The 24691-nt window shown below is 60.6% G+C and overlaps 1 protein-coding gene across 2 annotated transcripts in view; it reads right to left on the bottom strand.

Annotated features, from left to right (window-relative positions):
• Nucleotides 1-24691, bottom strand: part of CAPZB (capping actin protein of muscle Z-line subunit beta) — a 122108-nt gene that overhangs the window by 32604 nt on the left and 64813 nt on the right. For both annotated transcript variants that reach the window (XM_062190539.1, XM_062190538.1), the window contains exons 3-4: nt 4921-5042; nt 475-588 (exon numbers count right to left, since the gene is read on the bottom strand). In XM_062190539.1, the coding sequence (XP_062046523.1) occupies nt 475-588; nt 4921-5042 (236 nt within the window). The remainder of the gene's footprint in view (nt 1-474; nt 589-4920; nt 5043-24691) is intronic.

Consider the following 24691-nt stretch of genomic DNA (forward strand, 5'->3'; position numbering starts at 1 on the left):
CAGAGGGTGAGCGCCTGGGTGAGGGGCCACTCCCGTGTGGGGCAGTGCTGGGGGGCAGGGGACACTGTGACGGGCCGGGGTCGCACAGCTCAGGATCCAGCACGTCCGTTTAGAGGGACAGCCGGGGTCCAGCCAGCTCGGGACACTGATCCACGCTGCCCTGGCAACTAGTGGGCGAGCAGGGCCCTGGCCACGGGCAGAAGGTGGCGCAAGGTTCGGTAAAAACAGAGAGCTGGAGCCCTGGCCCTGCCTTGGACACACGCCTCATTTCTTCAACCCTGAAACGCGGGGGCTCTACCTGCCGGAGAGGACAGTCTGAGACACCTGTGTCTCACACACAGCAGGCGCTGGGAACCAGGAGCAGCAGCAGCCGCCCCCCGGGCGGTGTGTGCCTGTCACCTCCACACTGACCCAATTATCTGTTTGTCTGAGGAGCGCCCCCGCCCTGCCCACTCGGGAGGGCGCGAAACTCACAGGTCTCGGTACTGGTCAAAGGCATTGTTGGCTTCCACCTCCAGCTTCCTGAGCCGCGCGGACGGCATGGCGCCGTCTTCCAACGGAGGGTCGTACTTGTTGCTCCATGGTGACCTGGGGGTGGGGGGAAGAGGAGGTCATGCGAATGGTTCCCCGGAGGCAGGGCCTTCAAGCAGGGGTGTGCAGCCCAGCCCCCACAGCTGTGCCCCCTCGGCCAGTGTCTCTACTGGCTGAGCCTTGTGCCTGCAGTGAGCAGAAGCTGCTGTGGGAATGAAGGGGAGGGCCGACGGCGTGCCCGCGGGCAGGCGCTGGGCAGCCAGGACCAGCTTCTCCCTCGCTGACTGCCGCCCGCTCTGTGAAGGCCTCCTTACAGCGCGCGGGCAGCGGGGAGAAGACGCCCTGGGTGACTCCAGCAGGGGGCGCAGAGAAGGACCCGAGAGGAATGAAAAGCAGACAGCCTGGGGCTGGGGAGTCTGCATCACCAGGACCCTGCGCTGCCCGTCCGCGGCTCCTGCCGACGACGCCCCCTTCACGCCACTCTGGACGCCAAAGAGGCTCTGACGAGGGCCCTCTCCTCAAGCCAGCTTTCACGAGTTCTGTGCACAGACAGCTTCCTTCCTGGGGACCAGCCCCACCAGGCAACCACACTGAGTCAGGGGTCAGAGGGAGCTGGGCTGCCTCTTCCGCGGGCTGCCGCGGGACACAGGTGCCTGCTTTCTCAGGGGCCGGGTCACCAAGGGCAAGGCAGGGAGAGGGTCTGCCACAGCTGCTCCTGATCACCCCAAGGCAGAAGGAGCCTTTGCAAGCCCTCCTTCCTACCCCCACTCGCCACCCGCAGCCAGTGGAGCCTTCGCGAGAATGGGGAGAAACACTCCGTGCTGCCCCGCACCAGTGTAAGCTCTAGTGGTCACGCAGGAACCTGCTTTCAGCACGGCAAAGAAACGGAACCAGCTGGGAGCCCAGACGGCCTGGAAGACAGGGCGACGCCCACGTGGGTGCCTCCTTCTCCCAGAGGCCTCTCTGCTCCCGGGCAAGGCTGCTGTGCGGCTCCTGTCTCGCTCGCCCTCTCAACAGCGCTGCCTGGCAGAACTGAGAGGACGAAAGGTTCCACGAGCGCCACCGAGCGTGCCCAGTGGTCTGCAGCGACCGGGACGACGTCCTGCTCTACTGTGGCTTGGTCTGGACGGCCAGCGTGGCCGTCTCCGCGGAGGGAGGTGCCCTCTGGTCTCGTTCTCCACTGGCCACTCAGTGCCTGGCACTCAGACGTGGACTCATTTAAAATACTCATCAGAGGAGTGAATGCGCTCCTGCCCTCCTCCCTCCCACACAGAGGCGACCTTCTCATCCTTCCCTTGCCCTGGCCTGCAGGAATCCTGGCAAGAACACAGCCCGGCTGCCATGGCCCCGACGGCCCAGCACCCCGCACAGAGCCAGGCTTTAGTGACCGCCGTGGTTGGTGGGGGGAGGTGGTACCCACACGGATTCCACTGCTGGTCCCCCAGCCCTCAGACACGGTGCAGCTTTTCACTCTGCCCAGAGACGCCAGCGGGCTGAGGACGTCAACCGACCCAGAGACAGGTGTGGCGAAGGGGGCTGTCACCAGCTCTGTCAGCCAGGCCGGGCTCCTCCACCCCAGGATGCCGAGGGAGTGAGCTCCACACCCCTCTGCACCCTCAGAGACGGGCCGCGCCTTCTCGGAAGCCCTGCCCCCACCAGCTTTCAAGTGGAGGCCGAGCTGGCCGGGCACCGGAGCCCAGCTCTCCCGCAGACAGGGCCTGGAATCCTGCAGGAGCCTGGAGGCCACATCTCTCCTGGCTCTCAGACGCCGTTAGTCCTGGAGCCGTGGTAATTGCAGCTGGGGGAAAAATCCTAACATTACCCAGAATGCTCCCCGTGGAGGGAGCACTCAGAACACATTTCAGAGCTTAAACGGAGGCCAAGTGAAAAAAGACAGATGGACAGGAACGCCTCGGTTTCAGAGTCAGGCCTCCCCCTTCCCTCCGAGAGGGCTTTTGTTTCAGCTAACAGGTTTCACACGGCGCGGCTGGCAGCGGCCACGCCATGAGGATCTCATTTAAGCACGGATCAAGCACAGGAGAGTCAGAGGCCTCGACAGCTCCACGGCCGGGGAAAGGAGGGCAGCCTCTGCCGAGACCCAGGGTTCCGGGAAGGGGAGCCCGGCCTGGCTGGGGCAGGGACACAACCCCACCCTTCCACAGGCTCCTGCGGGACAGCTGCCGTGCACAGCAGGCTGGGCTTTCAGCGGGGGAAAAGCTAACAAACGGTGTTGACTAAGCAAGGCGCGGCTCAGGGACCACCTCTTCCAGGAAGCCCTCTCTGAACCCCACGCGGGGGAGGGTGCGTCTCTGAGGACTTTTCTCCGGGGTGGTTCCCCTGCTTCCTCCGGGGTACCTGCAAAGGAATGCACCTGGACACCATGCCTGGCACAGAACAGCCCTTCAGGACTGGACCTGACCTGCCCCGGGGCTGTCTGGCCACCTGTGGGCTGGATGACCCAGAGCTTTCTTGGAACTGTGTCGCATCTGTGGTCCACAGGGAGTCCCCACTTGCATCTGACAGGCACCTCGTGCTCCCAGGAGCCCCATGTGACTGCACGGCCAGCTGCAGAGGCCCTCAGCCCTGGGAGCGCCTTCTTACCCCGCTCCCGGCTCCACTCCGAAAACACCGCCCATCTCGCCCCTGCTCACTGCCTCCACACTGAGCCGGAATACACTGCCTACCTTCCCTGTGACACCAGGAGAGGAATGTGCTCGTTAACACAGGCCGGGCTCTCGGACAGGCAGTGTCAACCATACCTCTGGAGCACACGATGAACCCCGTGCTCAGCACACGCGTGCCGGCCTCTCACCTCCCCACTAAACCCCACACATGCGTGCCGACCTCTCATCTCCCCACTAACCCTCAGCACACGCGTGCCGGCCTCTCACCTCCCCACTAACCCTCAGCACACGCGTGCCGGCCTCTCACCTCCCCACTAAACCCCAGCACACGTGTGCCGGCCTCTCACCTCCCCACTGAACCCCAGCACACGCGTACCGGCCTCTCACCTCCCCACTAACCCCAGCACACGCGTGCCGGCCTCTCACCTCCCCACTGAACCCCAGCACACGCGTGCCGGCCTCTCACCTCCCCACTAACCCCAGCACACGCGTGCCGGCCTCTCACCTCCCCACTGAACCCCAGCACACGCGTACCGGCCTCTCACCTCCCCACTAACCCCAGCACACGCGTGCCGGCCTTTCACCTCGCCACTGAACCCCAGCACACGCGTGCCGGCCTCTCACCTCCCCACTAACCCCAGCACATGCGTGCCGGCCTCTCACCTCCCCACTGAACCCCAGCACACGCGTGCCAGCCTCTCACCTCCCCAGTGAACCCCAGCACACGCGTGCCGGCCTCTCACCTCCCACTAACCCTCAGCCTGGCTTTCAAGACCCTGTGCTGGCCTTGGCTGACGGCAGGACTGAACCTTTCACTGGGGCTCACCACTTCCAGGGGAGCGCTCCCTGCTCACCCGGCCCGTCTCTCTCTAGTTCTCCTTCGTCGCTTCATGACAGAACTTACGTCACACGCTGGTGCTTTATGCGTTTGCTCACTGCCTGCCTGGCATCCTCATGGGACATCAGCACCTCAGATGGGAAACTCGGAAGAGTGCGCGGCTGGATGACCGCGCACCGTTACTAAGGCCAGACAGTGGTCTTCCAAGTCCCACCGCTGCAGGGCTGGTGGGAGCTGACCCCAGGTAACTTTTCCTGCGCCTGCCTCTGCCTCCAGGCACCTGGGCCCCCTCCCAAGAGCTTCACCATCCAGCCAGGTAAGGTGACCTTCAGCGACACCTGGAGCACCCCGTGTTTTTCCACTTTCCCAGGTACTGACCACAGATTGCCATCACAGGACACTGGACTGGCTTAAAGATCTTGCACAGACACCACCTCTGCCAGGAAGTTCTCCTGGGGCCAACCATGGCCCCTTCTGTGCTGCCCGGGTCTGAAGAGGCACCAGACTGGCTGCAAGCATAACACCGCCGGCCTCAGCCATGAACACAGCACTGGTGCAGCCCAGCGACACCTGGTCACCCTGCCCTGGGCGTGGGGATGGAGGAAGAGGGGAGAGCTGCCACGCCTTAAGCCACAGAGCCCTCCCGGCCTAGGGTCCCCAGCACACGCACCCCTGCCCTGCAGGCCTTCTGCTACGTGAACAACATCCCCCCACCCCTCGACAGGGCTGCAAGATGCACAGGGCAGCAGGCAGACTGCCACATCTTGGATGCACTCCAGACTCCTGGCGGTGATGAACACATAACAAAGGAGGAGAGGAAGCAGGAAGACGAGGCCGTGTGGTCCTGGGGCTGCCACAGCCGGTGGCCGTGGCCGTGATCGGCTGGGGACAGGGGCAGCCAGCAGTCTTCCCGGTGCGGGTGCTCACCTATACGAGTCTCCGTCTCTGTTGTAGTCGCACAGCAGGTAATCCTTGCCCACCACCTTGTCCCTGGCGATTTTCAGGGGCTGATCCACAGAAGACAGGAGGTCTTCACACAGGCTGGGGACCTGTGGAGAGAGGGAGAGGCAGGAACGGTTAAAGCCCCTCCTGCAACCCGGGCTGGCGGAGGACAGCTGCGGCCGGAGCGGCTGGCGGACTGCACATCTGGCCCTTGGTGCCCTGCCAGCATTCGGGGCCTGTTCCACACGTGTCTGACACCAGCGGTGTCCCTCTGTAAAGAAACCTGTTCTTGAGTTACAGTGGGGCGTGACTTCCAGTACAGCCTCCCTTCCCGAGCCTGTGTGCAACTTTAATTACCTGGGCGCCAGGGTGGTCTCGTAAACTTAAGTATGGATATGCTTACTATTGGTCTCGGGTGGGCAAGGTACAAGCTGAAGTCCCGAGGAGAAAGTAAACATTTCGCGTGCACAGGAATCCCAAGAACTCCGAGAAGAATAACCGTGCGTGCTGGAGCACTCCCCCGGGCTCCCGCGCTGGGTGGAGTTCACCATACTTTCCAGGCCCCCAGCCAAGCATGACCAGGCTGGCTCGCGGTCAAGTCCATGTGCTGCAGAGGGCGTCCCACCGGCCTTGCCCAGCCCAGGGCCCAGGGGCCGCCTCCAGAGCAGGACGGCCCCACGGTGGGGGACAGGAGGCCTCCACGTCAGGGCAAAGGCTGCGGATCCTGACGCACAGCCATGCTGGTAACCAGGCCGCTGGCCGCCTCCTCCCAACTCCAACATCTATCTCCCAACAAAAGCTTCCAGGATGGGAAGGCAGCGCTTGCACACACGGATTCCTTCGGGCTTGAGTCACTTCCACATGGATCCTCGCTGTGCTGACTTCTGTGTTTCATGGGCCTGGGTTGACGGGGGCCCCACGGTATCAGTTACCAGGCAAGGGGCTGCCAGCTGCACCAACAGCCCTTCCCAGTGTGGCAAACATAGCTGGTAGAGTGGCCGACGGCGCCCCCAGCTGCCGCGTCCTCCTGAAGGCCCTGTCGCCACCCCAAGGACAGGGCAGGAAGCACCACTGCTCCAGAGACCACCTGTGGGCTCGCAGGGGGCTCTGGGACTCAGCTGGGGAGAGCGCTGTCCCGTGCTGTCCTGTGGCTTGCACAAACGCTGCTGCAGGCAGGTGGTGTGTTGCCTGCACACAGCCCTGGCCTGTGTGTGCAAGGCTAGCTTTCAGAATTCCCTCTCCTGGCCGGCGCCGTGGCTCAACAGGCTAATCCTCCGCCTTGCAGCGCCGGCACACCGGGTTCTAGTCCCGGTCGAGGCACCGATCCTGTCCCGGTTGCCCCTCTTCCAGGCCAGCTCTCTGCTGTGGCCAGGGAGTGCAGTGGAGGATGGCCCAAGTGCTTGGGCCCTGCACCCCATGGGAGACCAGGAGAAGCACCTGGCTCCTGCCATCGGAACAGCGCGGTGCGCCGGCCGCAGCGCGCTACCGTGGCGGCCATTGGAGGGTGAACCAACGGCAAAAGGAAGACCTTTCTCTCTGTCTCTCTCTCACTGTCCACTCTGCCTGTCAAAAATAAAAAAAAATAAAAATAAAAAATAAAAAAAAAAGAATTCCCTCTCCTGACACCAGCTGCCTGGGGACAGCACAGGAAAACACAGGGGCGACTTTCCCGGTTAGCACGGTGACGCGTGGGCCGGCCCGCGGCCTGCCCCGTGCTGGTCCCTCTCTGGCAGCACACCGCTCCTCCTGGGAAGCAGCTGTGCTTTATCCCCACCTGGAAGATTAGAACGTTGAGGTCAGTCATGAAGGTGGGCGTCTGTGGGGGTTGGAACTAAGCAAACAGGCTACGGAGTTAAGCCTTCCTGGCTCCGGCTTCCGAGCGGCCTGGCCTGGTGGGCTTGGGCAAGTCAGCTTGTTTTCCTAGGACTCGGTTTCCTCCCTGTGAAGCGAGCACAGGAAAACCCACACAGGTGCTCACGCCGCGTGGTTCTGAGGGTCAGCGGAGGATGTCTTCAGTACTGAGGACAGCACCGGCCACACCCAGACCACCTGCTACAGAACACACCTCCCCCTCACACCCGCATCACGAGGCTGCTTCAGACGCTGGACGCACTGACGCTGGAGAAGGCAGTGCTCCCTGAGCCGCGCTCCACCTGGGGCAGCTGTCTTCCCTCTCCCCAGCAGGCTTACAGATAACGGGGCCTCGGTCTGAGAGAGGCTTGACTTCCCCCTTATCCAAGAGGCTAATCGACGGCTCCAGGGACGTCCCCCTCGCACGTAGGCCGCTTCACCTCACTTCCCACTGACGCTGCTGCCCGCCTCGCCCCCGGGACATCCATCCTACAGAGCAGGGGCTCCAGCCTCCCCCACTGCTACACCCCAGTTCCCACGCTGTGCCTGGGAGGCAGGGAGGAGAGAAGGAAGGAGGAAGGAGCTTCATAACCTGGAGCCTTTCAAATTCCAATCAACTTCATTTTTAAACAAATAAATGAGTGAGCATAAGAACCCTGATCAAAAGAATCTGTTGTCAAGACTCATATTCCAATGGATGCCAACAGCCAGTTTCCCTCGTGGTCCAATCAGATGATCTCAAGTACAAACAGCTCTACGCTGGGAAAGCACCAAGACAGGACCAAGCGGTGCTGCGACAGCTCAGAGGGCTGGGCCCCAGCCACAGCCCACGGCAGTGGGGCCTGCACTAGGCAAAGGTCCACAGCCAGACACCAGCCGGCCTCAGACAAGCATTCACGTTTAACCACACTGCAGAGAAAGCCCAGGAACTCTCCAATGGTGGGCATTTGGCTCCACCATGAAAAATGTCTGGAGCGTGACACGGCCAGCCAACCCTGCACAGTATGCCCCTCCAGATCACAGCCCAGGCTGGGCCGGGGGTGGGTGCTGGGTTTCTAGCAGTCCTGTCTCTTCTGATCCACGATGATCTGCTCTGGAACGTGCATGCCGTCGCTGTCACGGGAAGTTGGGCTACGCAGCCTGGCCGCAGGGGTGCGGCAGAGCGGGTGCCCCGAGGAGCACTAGTCCTGACCTGGCGCGCGCAGCCACTGTGTGAAGGGCTCGGCCAGTTACACGTGCACCCCAGACACACAGGGAAGCACACCTGAGTACATGGATGTCCCAGACGTCACACAGGACGTGCACAGCCTCTCCCATGCCTCCCCCCGCCACGTTCAGGGCTGAGCTGCAACTCCAGCTTCACCAAGACGTCCAGTTCTTTGGGTCCTGAATCTTGGGGGGCTGGGGGGCTGCTGCTCTGAAGCTGCCCTCCGCTAACTCCTGCCACGCTCCACAGCTGCACTGTGCTGACTCCGCCCCAGAGGCCGAGATGGGCGCCTGGGACCCAGCACCCGTCCCCACTCCATGCCACGTGGACACTCACCCTGCGGCCGAGGTCGTCCTGCTGAACCAGAATGAAGGCAGTCCTCTAGTCCGCGCCACAGGGCTGTCTCCCCACGCGCGCCGGAACCCCCGCCCCACACCCGCGTCACGTCCAGTGCTCAGACCCGTGGAAGAAATCACATTACATCTCACGGATCATGGGTTTGCACACACTTTAAATGGAAGGACAGGTCCAGACAAAGCTGAGGGTTCACGGCGGGGCACGGGCGGCCCCGGCTCGGCAGCCTCCAGGCCCAGGAGGGGCTCTGCCGGAAGGAGCGGCAGTGCTTCACAGCCTTCCTGAGCGATGTTCGGGAACCACCAGAGGGGGCAGCCCACGCAGGCTGCCGGGGTGGGGGGGACCGAGACGCAACTCCCAGTGAGCTGGAATAACAAACAGCCCTGGGGCCTTCTGGGGGGAGAGGCAGGGTTCCACCAACCTTTTCACCCCACATGGGAGGAGGCCACTTCCGGGTACTGGGTGCAGGCAGCGTGCCGTGGGTCCTACCTGCCTCACCTGCCTCCTGCTTCCGAACAGCTCAAACCCAGCGGCTGGCACCACCCCTCAGCGGGGTGACTCGAGGTGACTGCCCAGCGTCCCCAAGCTGCCAGCGTCCAAGGAAGGACATGCGAGAGGTGAAAACAGAACCGCATTCCTCCTTTGTCCCCAGGGAACGCGTCTCTGCTATCTACCCAACAGCTGATCACAGGGAAGGAGACACAAATCAGAAGCTTCCGGCCACAGCGAGGGCTGCGTCTGTGCGGCCACATGGTTCCACTTTGCCTCTTCCTCTTCCCCGTTAGCTATTAATGCTGAAAAAAAAAAAAAATGGTTCAACCAGAAAAAGAAACTTGAGATGAACCCTGAAAAAAAGCACAAAAGCCAGACCAGCTCAGCTGCACGGATAATCTAACCCACGGCGCCCCGTCTCTGAGAAGCGCACCCTGTACCTTGGTTTTTAAAAAATGAACACATTCTGTTTCTGATCTGCCCCCTGGCTGAGAGCCATCACCAGGGAGATAAGAATCGAAAACAGGCTCCACGTGCCTGGCTGCTCAGATGAGGAATCTACGGAATCGTGGTAGGGAGGGCCCCGGCTGGCCCACTTCTCCCCTCACATGGCCCCCCCACCCCCATCACACTGCCCATGTCCCCTTACACACTCCCATCACACAGCCTCCAGCAGCGTCAGGGCGCAGGAGCTCCTGGTGGCCAGCAGAGGGCTCTGTTCACATTTTGTTCCCTCTACTCTTTTCCCAAAACTAAACTTTGTGTTTTTTATACAGAAAGGAAAGTGAAGACAGCGTTCCCAGCCGCCATGCTAGCCCCAGAGGCAGAAGCACGCGTTCCGGAGAACAAAGGGCCCCAGCACCCAAGCGGCCTGAATCCTTCTCTGCCCCCAGTCTCAGGAGCCAGGTTTGGGGTGGGGGAGTCGTACACCTGCCTCAGGAAAGTCCTTCCCTTCAACCAATGCTGGGGCCTGCTCCAGGCACTGTGCAAGGTGCCAAGGACTCCGCGATGGAGAGGGACAGACAGGAAGCCCTGCTGTGACCAACACGGGAGGCAGACTAGAGACGGGAGGCGGGAGCCGAGGGGGGCCTGAGTGGCATGGGGTGACCCTGACGAGGCTGGGGGGGGGGCTCCACAGTCTGGGAGGGGGCAGGGAGAGGCTCAGGGCGGGCTCCACGCAGCAGCAGCAGCAGCAGCAGCGGGGCCGGGCACGCTGCTGTTCTCAGAAGCGTCACTTACTGATGGCGACAGGAGCACTTTCACCCGTCACGGTTGCACAAGTTCAGGAGCACAGGCAGGAGGAGGCTGCTGCTGCCCTCCCACGTAAGGACGCCGCCCCGGGACCCAGCCCTGCCACGGCCCCACTGGACAGACACGAGGACTGCCCCTCTGAGTGCAGCTGTCAGTCACGCGGCACCCGGGGCGGCTAAGTGGTGGGGGCAGCTGCGGCCTCCTCCAGGATGACAGCCCCCCAGACTGCGGCACTGAGCACTTCCTCTGAGGCGGGGCCCAGGCCCAGCCGCACGGCATCTCTGCTGGGACCCCGGCCCTGGCTCTCCCATAGCACGGTCCACACCCACCCCAGCCAGGGTCCAAAGGAGAGATGGGGGGGGGGGGGGGTGCCAGCCACAAAGCCTCCTGTCCCAGGCCCTGGGGGCCTCTCCTGTGAGATGCTGGTCTGGCCCTCAGCCTCCCGCCTTGTGCTGGAAGGGCGGCTCCTTAGCGCCTTGTTGACTGCATCTCATGCAGAGAACTCCCCCGCCCCCACCCCCCTCAGCCTGGAGAGTGCACAGGGCCCCGGCCAGAGAAGCCCCCAGAGCCAACACCAGGCACTCTGCCTAGACGGGGTTTTCCTGTGCTCCTGTGACGTCAGCAACCAACAGCGCCCCCTGTCTTCCCCTGGGCGGGTGCCCCACTCCACCTGAGAAGTCAGCAGAGGTGAAGCTGGGGCCCAGCCTGGGCCACGCACAGCCGCGGTTTCTAAAGGAACGGTCAGGATGGGGCCAGACGGAGGAAACAGACCGCTGTGCCTGGCCCGGCGCGGGTGCACACGGGGCCTCTGCTGTCCACCTGTCACCCCAAAGTCCCCCGAGGGGGACGAGTCAGGCAGGCCTGGAGCACCGCTCCCACTGTGTTCCTTCTCAGAGAGCACAGGACACCAGCCTTCACGTCGCCAGGACTGGCAAGGGGGCGCCACCTCGATTCCACCACACCGGCCTGCGGAGCCACCCGCAGGATTCGCAGGCCAGCCTGGTTCTCTGCTCCACCCGATCGATACACCCGAATCATCCTGCAGGGCCTCATCCCGCCTCGCCACAGCGCCTTCCAAAAGCCGCCCCAGCAGGGGAAGCTGCTGGTCCACCCTGAGCCCTGCACACGACGCAGTCACGGACCCTAGGGATCTGTGGCATGGCTCTCCCCGGGGCGGGGACGAGACGTCTGGACCACTTGTGCCAGCGCCACACCTAAGTGTGTGTGGGGGACGGTGTTGGCTTACACAAGACTAGGGTCGTGGGAGGGTGGACAGGAGAGACGCAGCGATGCCCCAGGGGGGCATCCGTCATGGTGAGCACCAGGCCTCGGAGTTGGATGGATAGACCCGGAGACTGGACTGGGACCCAGGGACCCATAGCTGCAGGTGGACAGTAAGGGTGGACAGGCAGCCACACCCTTGTCCTGGATGTGCCTCAGTCCTGTTTACGTACCTGAAACGTTACTGTGTAGGCTGTACTCTTCTACATCACCACAAATCTTTTTTTGGAGGGAAAAAAAAAAAAACAGGTAAAAATGCATCCGCACGACTCATGTCTAAAAGCACTGCCATTTCAGACAGAGGAGCCCGGCCCTGCATTCAGTTCTGTGCACAAAGCCAGCAGCGCGGAGCTCCTGCCCCATGCCCACGGGCGCTCTCACACGACCACCAGCAGCCCCGCAGGACAGAGGAGCAGCGCCTGCTGTTTTGTTGCCATTGACGGGGGGAAGAGGCACAGGAAGGTAGGAACTGGACTCAGAGGCGGCAGAGCCAGAACCCCATGAAACCTGGGCATTCGCCCCCCACAGCCAGAGCCCGAAGTAGGAAGCCAACGTGGCCTCCGTCCGTCTCCTGGCGAGTAACTGGGACTTAAATACTTGAGAAGCCTCAGCTGATGGCCGCAGAGTGGGGACGCAGTAAGAAGGGCTTTGCCCACGAGGTCAGTGTGAACGGAACCTCCTGGGGGCAGGCCTGACGGGAGGCAGGGGCTGCAGAATCAGCCCGTTCCTCATCAGTGGGTACCACGGCCTGGGCCAGGCCTTGTAAACCACACGCATGTCGAATTCTTCACCTCTAAACTCCGAGTCCGGGATGAACATCTGAACGGGCTAGCTTGGAAGTCCACTGAGCACGCCTCTGAAGAAGGCACCTGCACGTGGAGCCGCGGCCTGGAACCACTGCTCTTCACCACGGATCTGGTGGGTGCAGCCCAGGTAGGCGGACAGATGGCGGCAGGGCCTGGGACTCCCAAAATCCCTGTCCTGTTTGGCAGTAAGGGAACACACGTGGGAAAACATGACAGTAAGGGCCGGGCCCCCACGGGAACATGTGGCACACTTGCAATTCTGAAACCCCACAGATAACCTGAACTCCAAAAGGCTGTGAAGTCTCAGGAAGAGGCAAGGGACTTCCAGGGTCAGAGTTTGTATGGAGCATCGTGGCTCAGCAGGTTAAGCCATTACCGGCAATGCCAGCATCTCATATGGGTGCCGAGTTGAGTCCTGGCTGCTCAACTTCTGATCCAGCTCCCTACTAATGTACCTGGGAAAGCAGTGGAGAATGGCCCAAGTGCTAGGGCCCCGTACCCACATAGGAGACCCGGATGAAGCTCCTAGTTTCAGCCTGGTCCAGCCCTGGCCATTGTGGCCATTTGGGGACTGTACCAGTGTATGGAATCTCTAACTCTGCCACTCTTTCAAACAAACAAATAAATCTAAACTTTTATGGGGGACAAAACAATCCTACTGCCACCTAACCTCATCCCGCCACACAACAGGCTGGGCAGGACACCAGGCCCTGCTACACCTGGCCCCAGGAATCCCCACAGCCCTGGGAAGTGGATGGCCCAAGAAGTAGGAGCAGAGGCCCAGCAGCCCAGGGCCACAGAGCCACTGAGTCACCCGCCGGCGTCCTGGCTTTTCCCACTGCAAATTCTCTAAACTATCCAGACCACAAACTTCCAAACAACCCCAACAGACTCCCAAGATTCCAGTAATACTTGTGCTTCCTTCCAAGTGGAACAGTCCGTGCGTGTATGCGTGTGTGCGTGTGCATGCCAGGCTGGCACCAAGGGATGCTCGGAACAAGTCGGGTGGCTTTTTCCCCCTCTCTCAGCACAAAAATCATCTTGGTTCCACGCTGGATTCTTTCCACTGATGGCTTTCTCCCCAGCTTCTGTTGACTCATCTGTAGAAACACCATGGGTGGACAGAGGACAGCGGTGGCTCTTCCTCGAGGAGAAGTGGTCAGCCCCGCCCCCGAGTAACTGCGATGGCTCTCAAAGGGCTGCTTCTCCCAGGACCCGGGTGTCTGTGTCTCCACATTCAAACACGTGGCTCGAGATAAAGCCTGCTCGCGGCTAACAGGGACGAAGCACACGGACAGCGTCTCCGCTCCAGAAGCCCCTCAGAGGGAAGGGAGGGTACGGTGTCACCGAGCCACAGGTGCCCTGAACAGGGGGAAGCAGTGGATGTGGGGTGGGGTGAGGAGGGGGCCTGGGGACATCTTGTGGGCGCCAAGTCCTGCTCAATGTGCAGCAGTGCAGTCCGCACAGGGGCCGCAGGACGGAGGGCCAAGGCGGGTGCTGGGGGAGGCTGCACCCGGAGGGCCACACAGCTCCGCGAGTGTGCACTCTTCAGAAGGTAGACTGCACGCTGCACAGCTCGGACAGCTGCTCTGGAGAAAAGTCTTGCAGGAAAGACTCAAGGTACTCCAGGCAGAGAGAATAATGTGGGTGCCCCACGGCTCACACCCGGGGAGCAGTGGGCTGGACGCAAATACAGCTCAGAGCAGCTACACGGCCTCGGTCTAGGTCAGCAAAGAGGGCCTGGAGGTCAGGGACCCCAGGCGGTGCCACCATCTCCTTCACTCGCGGTTGTAGCTACCTTACAAACCAGGGCTCCTGTGTCACAACAAACCAGTGTTTTAAGGGGACTGACACACATGACACGGTCTCTTCCCTCTACAATGCAAGAGCTGTCCTGGTCCAGCCTTGGGACACAGGCAGACCTAGGCAGTGGGCTGGACTGATCGTAGCACAAGGGAGAAGGGCTGGCGACCGCCTAAGCCTCCCCATGAACTCCGTGTTCAAATGAAAACTTGTCCACACCTGTACAGGAGCGATGTCCTCGGCCAGGAGAGGCGTCCTGTCCGTCCCCATCACCCACAGGTCTTCACCAGCCCAGCAGCCCCTCGCACACCAGCTCGGAGAGCAGTGGTGTGGGATGGCATCCGAAGCCCAGGATCCTGCAGCCGGGACAGCACAACCCCAGAGTCCACAGGACGCTCATGCGCCCCAGGCCCACTCCTGGCCTGTTTCAAACATCGGGGAAGCAGACTGAGAACACCAGATCTTCTGTCTCCAAAGCCAGACATGTCCTAGGGGCGATCCGGGCACCCTGTCCCGGCACTGAGAGGACAGCTTGCCGACAGCCCTGGGAAACGCATGACGCCGGCCTCCTGCGACCTGTGGGGTAACAGACTCTCTCCCCACCACCCTCTGACACTTCACCTTTCTCAAAACCAGAGGCAGAACCTAAGGAACGGAGCAGGCTGCAGCCTCCCCAGGGAAGGTCTCCAAGCCTTGCTCTCTGGTCGCCAGCAGCGACAGGGCTGCTCCATCAAGCTCCTGAGATAAGGATGATGGCACATGTTGAGGAAGAGGTCTCCGTGCTCTGCAGAGGAGCGGTGCCTCCCAGCTCCAGTGGACAGCAGCCAAGCACCCCCTCCACATCTGCGGAGCAGCAGCTCGTCCTGACCATCCCTCCCGGGAGGCCAGCTGCCCCGAAAGCAGGACCACCAGAGGCCTAGGCACTTCTGCTCATTTCCCCAGCTTAGCCACCTGGAGGCCTGTCGAGTGCCAACTGAAACAGCGGATGCCAGAAGCACCCCCTGCCACATACCAGCACCACAGCGAGGTCTACACACCATGCTCAGACAAAACAAAAAAGCCAAAGCATTTTTCACCAATAATTCTAAAGAATTCTAAAGATACTCAAATTTCCTGTAAATAGGCAGAATAAAAACCAAAAAGGAAAAAAAAAAAAGTTTCCCCAAACAAAAGTGGGGGCTCTGCAGGAGACCTGCTGATGGCAAACATTTTGGAAAGATGGAATTTTAAACACAAACACAGGGCGGAGGCGCTCGGCACACAGCTGGGAGGGCCTCTACCAGGGAGATTCGCAAAGGCTGCAGAGCAACCTGCACATCTCCCCCGGTCTCCAGACCAGAAGGGACGTGGAAAGCAACGGGCAGTCAGCAAGTTCCGACTGTGCCCGACACGCTCGCCAAGAACGCGGCGCACACACAGTAGCCCCAGGTGACCCTTGGAAAGCCAAGGGAGGACCACCTGGCCCGGGCGGGAACGCAGCCTGGACTCGCTGTCCGCAGAGCAAAGCTCTCCGGGTGTTTAAGGCAGAAACAAAATTGAAAAGAACACAAAACCCCTCAGATCCAGCTGCAGGGAGTCACAAGTGCTTCCAGGGAGGTTCTGACATCCTGCACGTCCCCAGGCCTCCCCACTCCAGCCACGACGACATCTGCTCACCTGCCTCCTGGCCTCCCAACAGCTGCCACCGCCCAAGCCCTCCTTTTGGGGAGATCCCAGAGTCCCATGCACTGTGAGCCAGCAAATTCTGCTTCCGAGGCTGCCCCGTGTCCCCCAGCAGCTAAGAGGAGAGCTACCATCCAGCGGCCTAGGCCTCCACCCCTCCTTCTGCCAAAACCAAAGGGTCCGGGAGACACAGATGACGAGTCAGGAGAAGCTCACAATGCCCGAGGGGCTCATGCAGGACTAGGATGGCACTGGCAGCTCGAGGCAGCACTCTGCCTCATCAGAACCCACAGGGCCACTGCTCCCTGGGTGGGGGCACCTGGGGCTCACGAGGGTGCAGGGCTCAGGTGTCGCCTTCGACTTGCAGGTGAGGCGTCCATCCGGTCCCTGACCCGTCCACAAACTTGCAGTGGGAGCTCAGAACAGACCCTCGGCAAAACCCCAGCTCCAACCTGCTTTCTGGCAGGGGCCTGTGAGGCCTGAATGAGAGCCCAACTCCCATTCCGCCTCTGCCCGGCTGGCCCCTTCTGGTCACCCGGGGAGGCGAGGCTCAGGCGCCACCTCCGCACGAGCGCGCTTTCTCTGAAGCCCACTCCCCAGGGGCAGGCGGGCGTGAGTGAGTCTTGGGCAGGTTGTCCAGAATCCTTGTACCACTGGAGCGTCCCTTATCCAAAATGCTGGAGACCAGAAGCGTTTCAGATTTTGGATTTTCTTCTAAATTCTGGAATATCTGCATCCACAGAATGAATGTGTACTCATGGATGGAACCCACCTTAGACAGCCTGAAGGCAATTTTTGTACAGTTTTTGTACTCATGGATGGAACCCACCTTAGACAGCCTGAAGGCAATTTTTGTAGTTTTTCAGGGCGCCTGCATTCAGACAGTGACCTCTCACACGAGGCTGGGTGTGGAATCTTCCACGCATGCTGTCACACTGGCTCGCCGAAGTGTCGTATTTCGGAGCATTCTAGACTTCAGATTTTCGGATTGAGGTGTGCAGCCTGCCTTATACACCTCTGGGTATCTGCCTCCCCAAGAGCTCTTTAAAGACTTAAGCACTGAGGCCAGTGCTGTGGCGTAGCGGGTAAAGCTGCTGCCAACAGTGCTGGCATCCCATATGGGCACTAGTTCAAGTCCTGGCTGCTCCATTTCTGATCCAGCTCTCTGCTACGGCCTGAGAAAGCAGCAGAAGATGGCCTAAGTGCTTGGGCCTTGCACCCATGTGAGAGACCTGGAAGAAGCTCTTGGCTCCTGGCTTCGGGTTGGCCCAGCTCTGGCCATTGTGGCCATTTGGAGAGTGAACCAGTGGATGGAAGACCCTACCCACCACCTCTGCCTCTCTGTAACTCTTTCAAATAAACAAGCAAATCTTAAAAAAAAAAAAAGACAAGCATTGTCCTGTCACTTGGATGCCAGTGCTGTAGATCAGCAGGGGCCCAGGCAGGTGTCTGCCACATGTCCGTGTGTGTGTGTGACACGGGGGACCCAAGGTGAACAGAACTCATCCTATAACCTAACGACTCCAATGGGCAGCACAGCGAATGTGTGGCTGGGCGAGGTGGGAGGCAGCGAGGCCCAAGCACAAGTGTGGGGGACGAGCAGCCAGGGGAGCAGAGCCGTGTGCAGAGGAGGCCCAGGGAAGGCCCCGCAGGACGGGGCACGGGCCTCGGGGCCAGCACGAGGAGCCTGCACCCAGCGCACCCTGGGAGCTGGACCCTGAGGACATCGTCCAGCCCCAAAGGGACACGATCATGAGTGCGCCGCGGAGCACCGGCTGGGCACGCAGGCGCCTGGCAGCCGTTGCGATGCTCATGAGGATCTGGACACCCCCTCACCCAGCAGGCCAGGTGGGGCATGAAGCCTCTCTAAAAGTGACCTCTGAGGGGGTGGCCAGGTTAAGCTGCCCCCCACTTGGACAACGGCATCCTGTATTGGAGTGTGGGTTTCCGGTCCTGGCTGCTCCCCTTCTGATCCAGCTCCCTGTTAATGTGCCCGGAAGGCAGCAGAAGCTGGTCACCTATGTGGGAGACCGGATGGAGCTCTGGCTACTTGCTGTGGCCTAGCCCAGCCCTGGCTGTTGGTCATTTGGGGAGTGAACCAGTGGATGGAAGTTCTCTCTCGCTCCGTAGCTTTTTCACGTCAGGCCCCGTCAGGTCCTGCTTAGCACCCACGACGGCAGCAAAGCCCACTGTGACGGCGAGATCTGAGCATTCCCGCAGGACAGTGCCGCCTCCCACCACCCTGGACACGGCACTGGCAGGCCACTCAAGGGAGGGGCAGAGCATCGACCTGCTGGTGACACCAGACCCCTCCTACAGTCACTCACGCTCCCGTCACCTCCTCTTGGACCACTGCCGTCAGCCCTGATCTGCACCGCAAGGCACCGCCCCCAGACTCCTTCCTTCAGTGCTCGCAACCATCCTCCTCCTTGAGGACGAGAAAGTCTGTAATTCTCCCATTGCACAGATGTGGAAACTGAGGCTCGAGCCCAGGTAGCTAACTCAGGGCCACCTAGATTTCCAGGAGCATCCAGACCCAGCCACCTCACGGCTCTGTGCTCCTGAGACAGACGCGGTCTGCCCGGGCCAGCCCGACGGGTGGGGCTGAGGTCTCCTGAGGCACTGCTGTCCCCTCGTCTCAGGTGAGACACCCCTGTCTCAGGGCTGGGAGACGGTGGGCTGATGGCGGGGCCCCGTGCTAAGGTCCCCAGAGGGCTGCTGGCTTCAGCGCTGCTGACACAACTCACTCCAAGTGCCAGAGGCCAACACCCCGCAGGGTGTGGCCATGGGAAGGTCAGGGAGGGGGCACAACAGCACCAACCCACTCTTAGTGTCCATTCAGCGCGTGCTCAGAAGGCAAACCCACTCGCGGGCAGGAGAACCACTCCCGGCCAGGGTGCGTCTCGGCGAAGGTTTTGTTCTGAACTAAGAGTGTTCTTTTCTTCCAGTCAATGCTAATTAAGTGTCCCAATACATTCCAGAAAGGAGAGAGAGATTAATGGTAATTAAATCTCTTCTAGACTTGGCTCAGGATCTCCTCTCCGAGCGGCCTGCTGTCAGATCCTCGTTCCAAAGCCTCCATCGGACGAGACTCCTACCACCGCCATCTGTGACTTCAATCCTGCTCTTAGCTTGAAGGTTTCAATTACATAAAAGGTAATGGGCCCGCGAGGACCCCGAGTCTGCGGCCTTGCCTCCTGCACACACAGGACTTCTCGAACGTGCTCAGCATCTGTGGAGAGGCTGACTTCAGGGGCCGGGGCAAGGAAGCCCCCGCCAAGGCACACCGGCCCCCCGGCCAGGCCTCGGGAGGCAGGCTGTGTGCGTGTGGTGACTGACGGGGTCTCTAATGAGCCTTAATTGTAAGCTCCACAGGCCCAGGAAGGCAGCGACAGATGTGGCAAAGGGGCACCCGCAACCGTCTGATTAGCGAATAAAACGTGTCCGGCACGACAGGGGGCCAGTGGCCCACAGGGGAGGGGAGGGGAGGCAGGGCTGCTGGGGGAGGGGCGGCCTGGCCGCGGGCCACATGCTCATTACCCTGGACGCCTCCATCTCCATCAGCACTTCATCGTTAATGAGGGAAGGCCACAACAAGACGCCTTCAACGCAGGGAGGGGAAACTACACTGCCGGCGCGAATAACCGCGAAGACGTGTGCGTCCACAGTCAGCCGTCGCCGGGACCTGCGCGACAAGGAAACAGCCGTTCCTGGAGCAGCGGTGGGCACAGTGGGGCCGCACAGGCCTGGGGCCAGTCCCATCTTGCTGCATACTCATCACTGGTCAGACTGGGCCCAACCCGTGAAGCCTCTGAGTTTCCACATCTGTGAAATGGGCCCAGAAGGGGAACTTCACACGCACTTTGCGTGAGCTGAAAAGGTAAGGACACCTGGCATGTAACACCTGCCTCTGAGCAGCCAGGACACGAGCGGATCTTCTGTGCAAGTCTGATGAGACCCCAGGAAGGCAGCCACCGCAAGCCAGGTGTTACGCTAGGAGCTTTACATCCACCACCTCCATCTGTGAGCTCAGCATCATCATACCCAACTCACCAATGAGGAAAGGGGCTCAGAGGTTCACACAGCCAAGACGTGGTGAAGGCCAGAGCCCTCAACCATCTCCTACCACAATGCCCCCAAGTGGACGCCTCAGGCCAACCAGCTAGCCAGAAACACCAAGCCAGAAACCTGAGAGCCCTGATTCCCGAGGACACTAACACTGGCGAATGACGGGGTGCGGGTGGGGGTGGGGCACTAAATAACGGCTCTGCTTCCTGGGAAGTGAACAACACAAACTGGCAGGTGCACCTCACAGGCACTGTGTGCATCAAGGGGCAAGAACAGGTACTGGCAGGTCAGCAGCCTCCCGCAGTGACCAAACAACTCAGGAGGAGCCCAGAGGGGCAGAGCCGTGGACTGGAGGTCCCCGGGGTGACTGGTGGACCCTCTGCTGCACTGGCAGTGGAAGGGAGCAGACACAGGGGAGGGAGGGCTGCCTGTGGGCCAGCAGAAGGGGTCCCGAGGGAGGGGAAGTCTCACAGCCGGAAGGCACCCAGACAGGATTTAGCCCTGTGACAGTGAGCCGCCAAGGCCTGGAGACCTGCGGGGGCACTGCCCGCACTGCCCGCTCCGCCCACGCTGCCTAGGGCAGATGACGCGCCCACACACCTGAGAACGGACACCTCTTCTGCCAGCCAAAGTGGGCTCGGAACACAGTGGCCTCAACAGAAGAGTATCCACGACGATGCTCTTCAAAGTTCTGGCCCATAGAGACCACTAGGCCACGCTCCACGGAGAGCAGCCTACAGCCCAGAGGGGCCTGCCGTTCCAAGGCAGGGTGGGGCACACCCAAGTCAGCCCTGGGCCTCCTCACTCCCAGTAAGATTCTCTAGGACACCACCCCACGCACACCTAGCTCCCGCCCCGCCACCTCCCCCACCCCAGGGACCACACGTGTTCTGGAGCAGTTCCCTATCTGCAGAAAGAAGTTCAGGGAAAATTGCGATTCTTTCTAGCTCCTTTCACCAGTCACAAAACAAAAACCTCGGCTCCCATCACACACACAAGGTCTTGTCAACAGCGTCCAGAACCCAGGCCGTGGCTGTGCAGGTCCGGAGCATCCCAGGATCCCCACCCTTCCCTGAGTGCACTCCATAGACATGAGTCTGGAGACGCTGGGCTAAAACAGGTCCCCTCTCTTTTTTTTTTTTTTTTTTTTAAGATTTATTTATTTGAAAGGCAGCATTACAGAGAGGCAGACAGAGAGAGAGAGAGAGAGTTCTGGTTCACTCCCCAGATGGCCACAATGGCCAGAGCTGGGCCGATCCAAAGCCAGGAATCAAGAGCTTCTTCCAGGTCTCCCACACGGGTGCAGGGGCCCAAGTGCTTGGGCCATCTTCTGCTGCTTTCCCAGGCCATAGCAGAGAGCTGGATCGGAAGTGGAGCCCCCAGGACTTGGACTGGCGCCCATATGAGATGCCAGCACTACAGGCAGCAGCTTTACTGGCTGCACCACAGTGCCGGCCCCTCTTCTATCTTATTTAACGTCAGGACTTCTCAGAACCTTCAATGAGCCAACACAGGGGCTTCACCCCCTCTTGGCTTCACCCAGTCACTCCCTGCACTCTTCCGAAAGACTCACTGCCAAGGGGAGGCGTCGCCTGTAGACAATCAGGAGCCGCACAAGCCACGGGCCACGCAGCAGGAGCTACCTGCTGAGCACACGAGGAGGGGCCTGCCGTGGCTCGCCTGGCCTCTTCCGGCTGCTGGTGGGGCCAAAGTCGTGTGTCCCACACACCTAGGTGCCCTCCTCCGTGAGTCACCTGACTCTGCAGCTGGCTCTCTGTTCCCACAGAGTTATGCCCACTTCCTTGCCAAGGATGGCAATGCCCCCAGAGTGAGGCCGCCTGGGGTCCGAGCATGGTTCCATCATTCCATGCTGCTGAAGCCCCTCCTCCATTGCCTGATGGGGATGACGACAGGAACCACCTTGGAAGGTGTTCTGATGAGTCAACAGGTCACCTTCGGGGGCCGGTGCTGTGGCATAGCAGGTAAAGCCGCCACCTGCAGTGCCGGCATCCCATCTGGGCGCCGGTTCAAGTTCTGGCTTCTCCACTTCCAATCCAGCTCCCTGCTAATGCACCTGGGAAAGCAGCAGAAGATGGCCCAAGTCTTTGGGCCCCTACACCCGCATGGCAGACCTGGAAGAAGCTCCTGGCTTCGGATTGGCATGGCTCTGGCTGTTGCGGCCATTTGGGGAGTGAATCAATGGACAGAAGACTCTTTCTGCCTCTCTGTAACTCTGCCTTTCAAATAAATAAATAAATAAATCTTAAAAAAAAAAAAAAGAGAAGAAAAAGTGGCTACGTTCATTGCCATGCGGTGCAGACAGTTCTGAATGTGTCCCTTGCCGTCAGTGTCACTCCGTGAATTCAGTTTGCATGCAAAGCTGTGTCCTGCCATCAGCGTACACGTCTCATAGCCTCACAGAGGCCCTGCCACGTCAACACCAAATGTCAGAGGTTCTCTCTCGGGTTCTTTCCGGTTGTACAGCTAGCTCTTTAGTCCTCTGGAAACACTGGCAGGACATCTGTTTCCTCCACCGCACCACCGGTCAGTCCCCACGGAGATGACCATCCCTTGCCGCAGCCTCAGTTCTCCACCTGGTTCCAGTGGCCTCTGTCACTCAGTGTGAGCGCGACAGGTGCCTTCCCACGGCCTGCTTGCCCCTAGATGGCGCAGTGGGATCCCTGCCACCACCCCCTCCCCCCGCTCATCCATTCTAACTGGACACGCAGGGCCCGCAATTCAAAGGCAGCCCGCACGTGTTCTTGGAGTGCACTGCTTTCAGTTTCACATTTGCTGCAGATAAACTCAGAACCACGACAGGCCACTCACGCCTGGGCATGGTGCCCTTCCCCTGACCACACCCAGCGCCCAGCGCCGTGGGCCGAGGAGGCTCAGCCCCTGGACTGACGCTCCCACGGGGCTGCTGGATCAGGCAGCGTTGCCATGGCTCTTCCAGCCCCCAGCAGGGGGGGAGAAGGCGAGAGCCTTTTTCTCATCAGTCCCAAGGTGACTGTCCTCCCCCCACCCTCATCACGTGGCACCCGACCATGTCTTCACGTTTAAGGCCGCTTCAGTGGAGAGCAGCTGGAGTTAAGAGCTGCTCTGGCACCCGTCACCCCAGTCACGAGTCAGGCAGAGGCTCTGGGAAGTCCCTGTCCCTTCGCTTCCTCAGTCTCCCCAGCTACACGCTGGCTCTGCACAGGCCAGGTCATCAATGCTGCTAACACCTGTGGGTCCCCATTAACGCTATCTATTTCTCCAGTCGTTTACCCAAGAAGACCGTGTGGGGGAGGAAGGAGGAGACTCAACGCAGCCATGCTAGCTGGTTATCTCAAACACCAGGACGGAAACGGAGAACTCTCAAAGCGCCAGGCTCCGGAGAACGTCAGGCCCGATATCACGGGGAATCTATGGTCACTGCAGGCTCATGGAGACAGTCTTGGTTCTCCAAGGTGCGCGTGCGCACACACAAGAGTCAAGCCCTCTCCGTTCACTCAGCCTCGCTCCTTGGCCACACTGGGGCGGGGTAGGGGCAGGGCAGCTGAGGGCACCCAGAATGCCTCTTTGCTCTTTCTCAGCAAATCCCACTTCGTCCTTGTTGCCACCTCGGCATAATCAGAGGCCGCACCAGGAGGTGGCCCGGGGCAGGGGACAGAGGCCAGCTCAGTCCCTAAAGCCAGCGTCTGCTTTCTTGCTTGCTCCGGCTTCAGTCCCCACAGCTGCAGTCCATCCAAGTGCAGAAGGCTCGCGGGCAAAGGCTCAGCACAACTTTCCAAGCATGGAGCTCATTAAAATACTGCTGGAGGCCCCTGGCTGGAACGCGCTTCCCCTTGTAAAAGGGGAACTGCAGCCCAGCGTCTGCTGCAAGAGAGCCCGGGACAGCTCTGCAACCTCAGACAACAGAGACGCCAGGGGTGCAGCCCAGGGCCAGTCGTCCCATCTGCTCCCCGCTCCTGCTCTGCACACAACATCCGGCCGGCAGAGCAGACCTGGAGCAGGCCTGGGATGGACCAGAGAGTGGGGGGCAAGTTCCCCTTCCCCATCCCCATCCTAGGGAACCTCCCGAGGCACAGGGAATCAACTGGCACCAGCCCTGGGCATCAGGGCTGTGTACCCCAGAGCGGGCGCCGGGCCCTGGGCAGCTGAGGCTCTCCCACTGAGGTGCACAGGGCCAGTGTGGCAGGCTGGCCTGGCAGAGCCCCAGGGAGACAGGGCCCACCTTCCCACAGCATCAGCTCGGCTGCAGGCTCTGGTGGAAAGAGCATTAATGTTTATACTAGGAGTCTGGCATGTTTTAAATTGGAATACACTTTTTTTTTTTAAGATAAAACATAAAATTGTCTGCACAGGGCAGGCACTTTTGGATTTGCCCTCCAGCTCTGAAGAAGTGTATCTGCTCTCCCCGGTGGGAAGGCAGCACTCACAGGCCAGGAAGAGGGGGCTGGAGACCACGGGAGGGGCGGGCCAACGCCCTAAAGGCGGCACAGCCACTGCAGACCCCGTAGCACCTTCCGAGGAAAACCACTTGAGGAAATGACCTGTTCTGTCCCCTGTGCAACAGACACACGAGTGAGCTGGCCACCAGGTCCCCTCCAGGAACGGCCCATCCAGAAGGAGGCTCGTCTCATTCACCCCTGCAGTCACACCTGCGACGCAGGGAAGCCGGTGAGGCGCAAGCGCCAGGCCTGCCCTCTGAAACAGACGTGGCCTTCGGGATCCCCAGGGCCGGCGGCGCTGCCTCGGTCCCGTGTCCAGCAGGCTTTCACCCCCTGGGGACAGAGCAGTCTTAGGACTCATTCCACCACGGCTGTCCCGGGAAAGAGCCCCTGGGAGACCAGTGTGAAGCGGGCTGCTTAGCACACACCAACCGTTCTGATCAGCAGGGTATCCTGCTACTCACAGTGTGAACGAACTACCAAGCAGTGTGGACCTTAATCTCCCCACCAGAAGTGCGTGAGTTGTCTCTGCTGGCCGCTCCGTG

The sequence above is a fragment of the Lepus europaeus genome, chromosome 5 (assembly GCF_033115175.1).
Source record: "Lepus europaeus isolate LE1 chromosome 5, mLepTim1.pri, whole genome shotgun sequence".
Classification (NCBI taxonomy): Eukaryota; Metazoa; Chordata; class Mammalia; order Lagomorpha; family Leporidae; genus Lepus; species Lepus europaeus.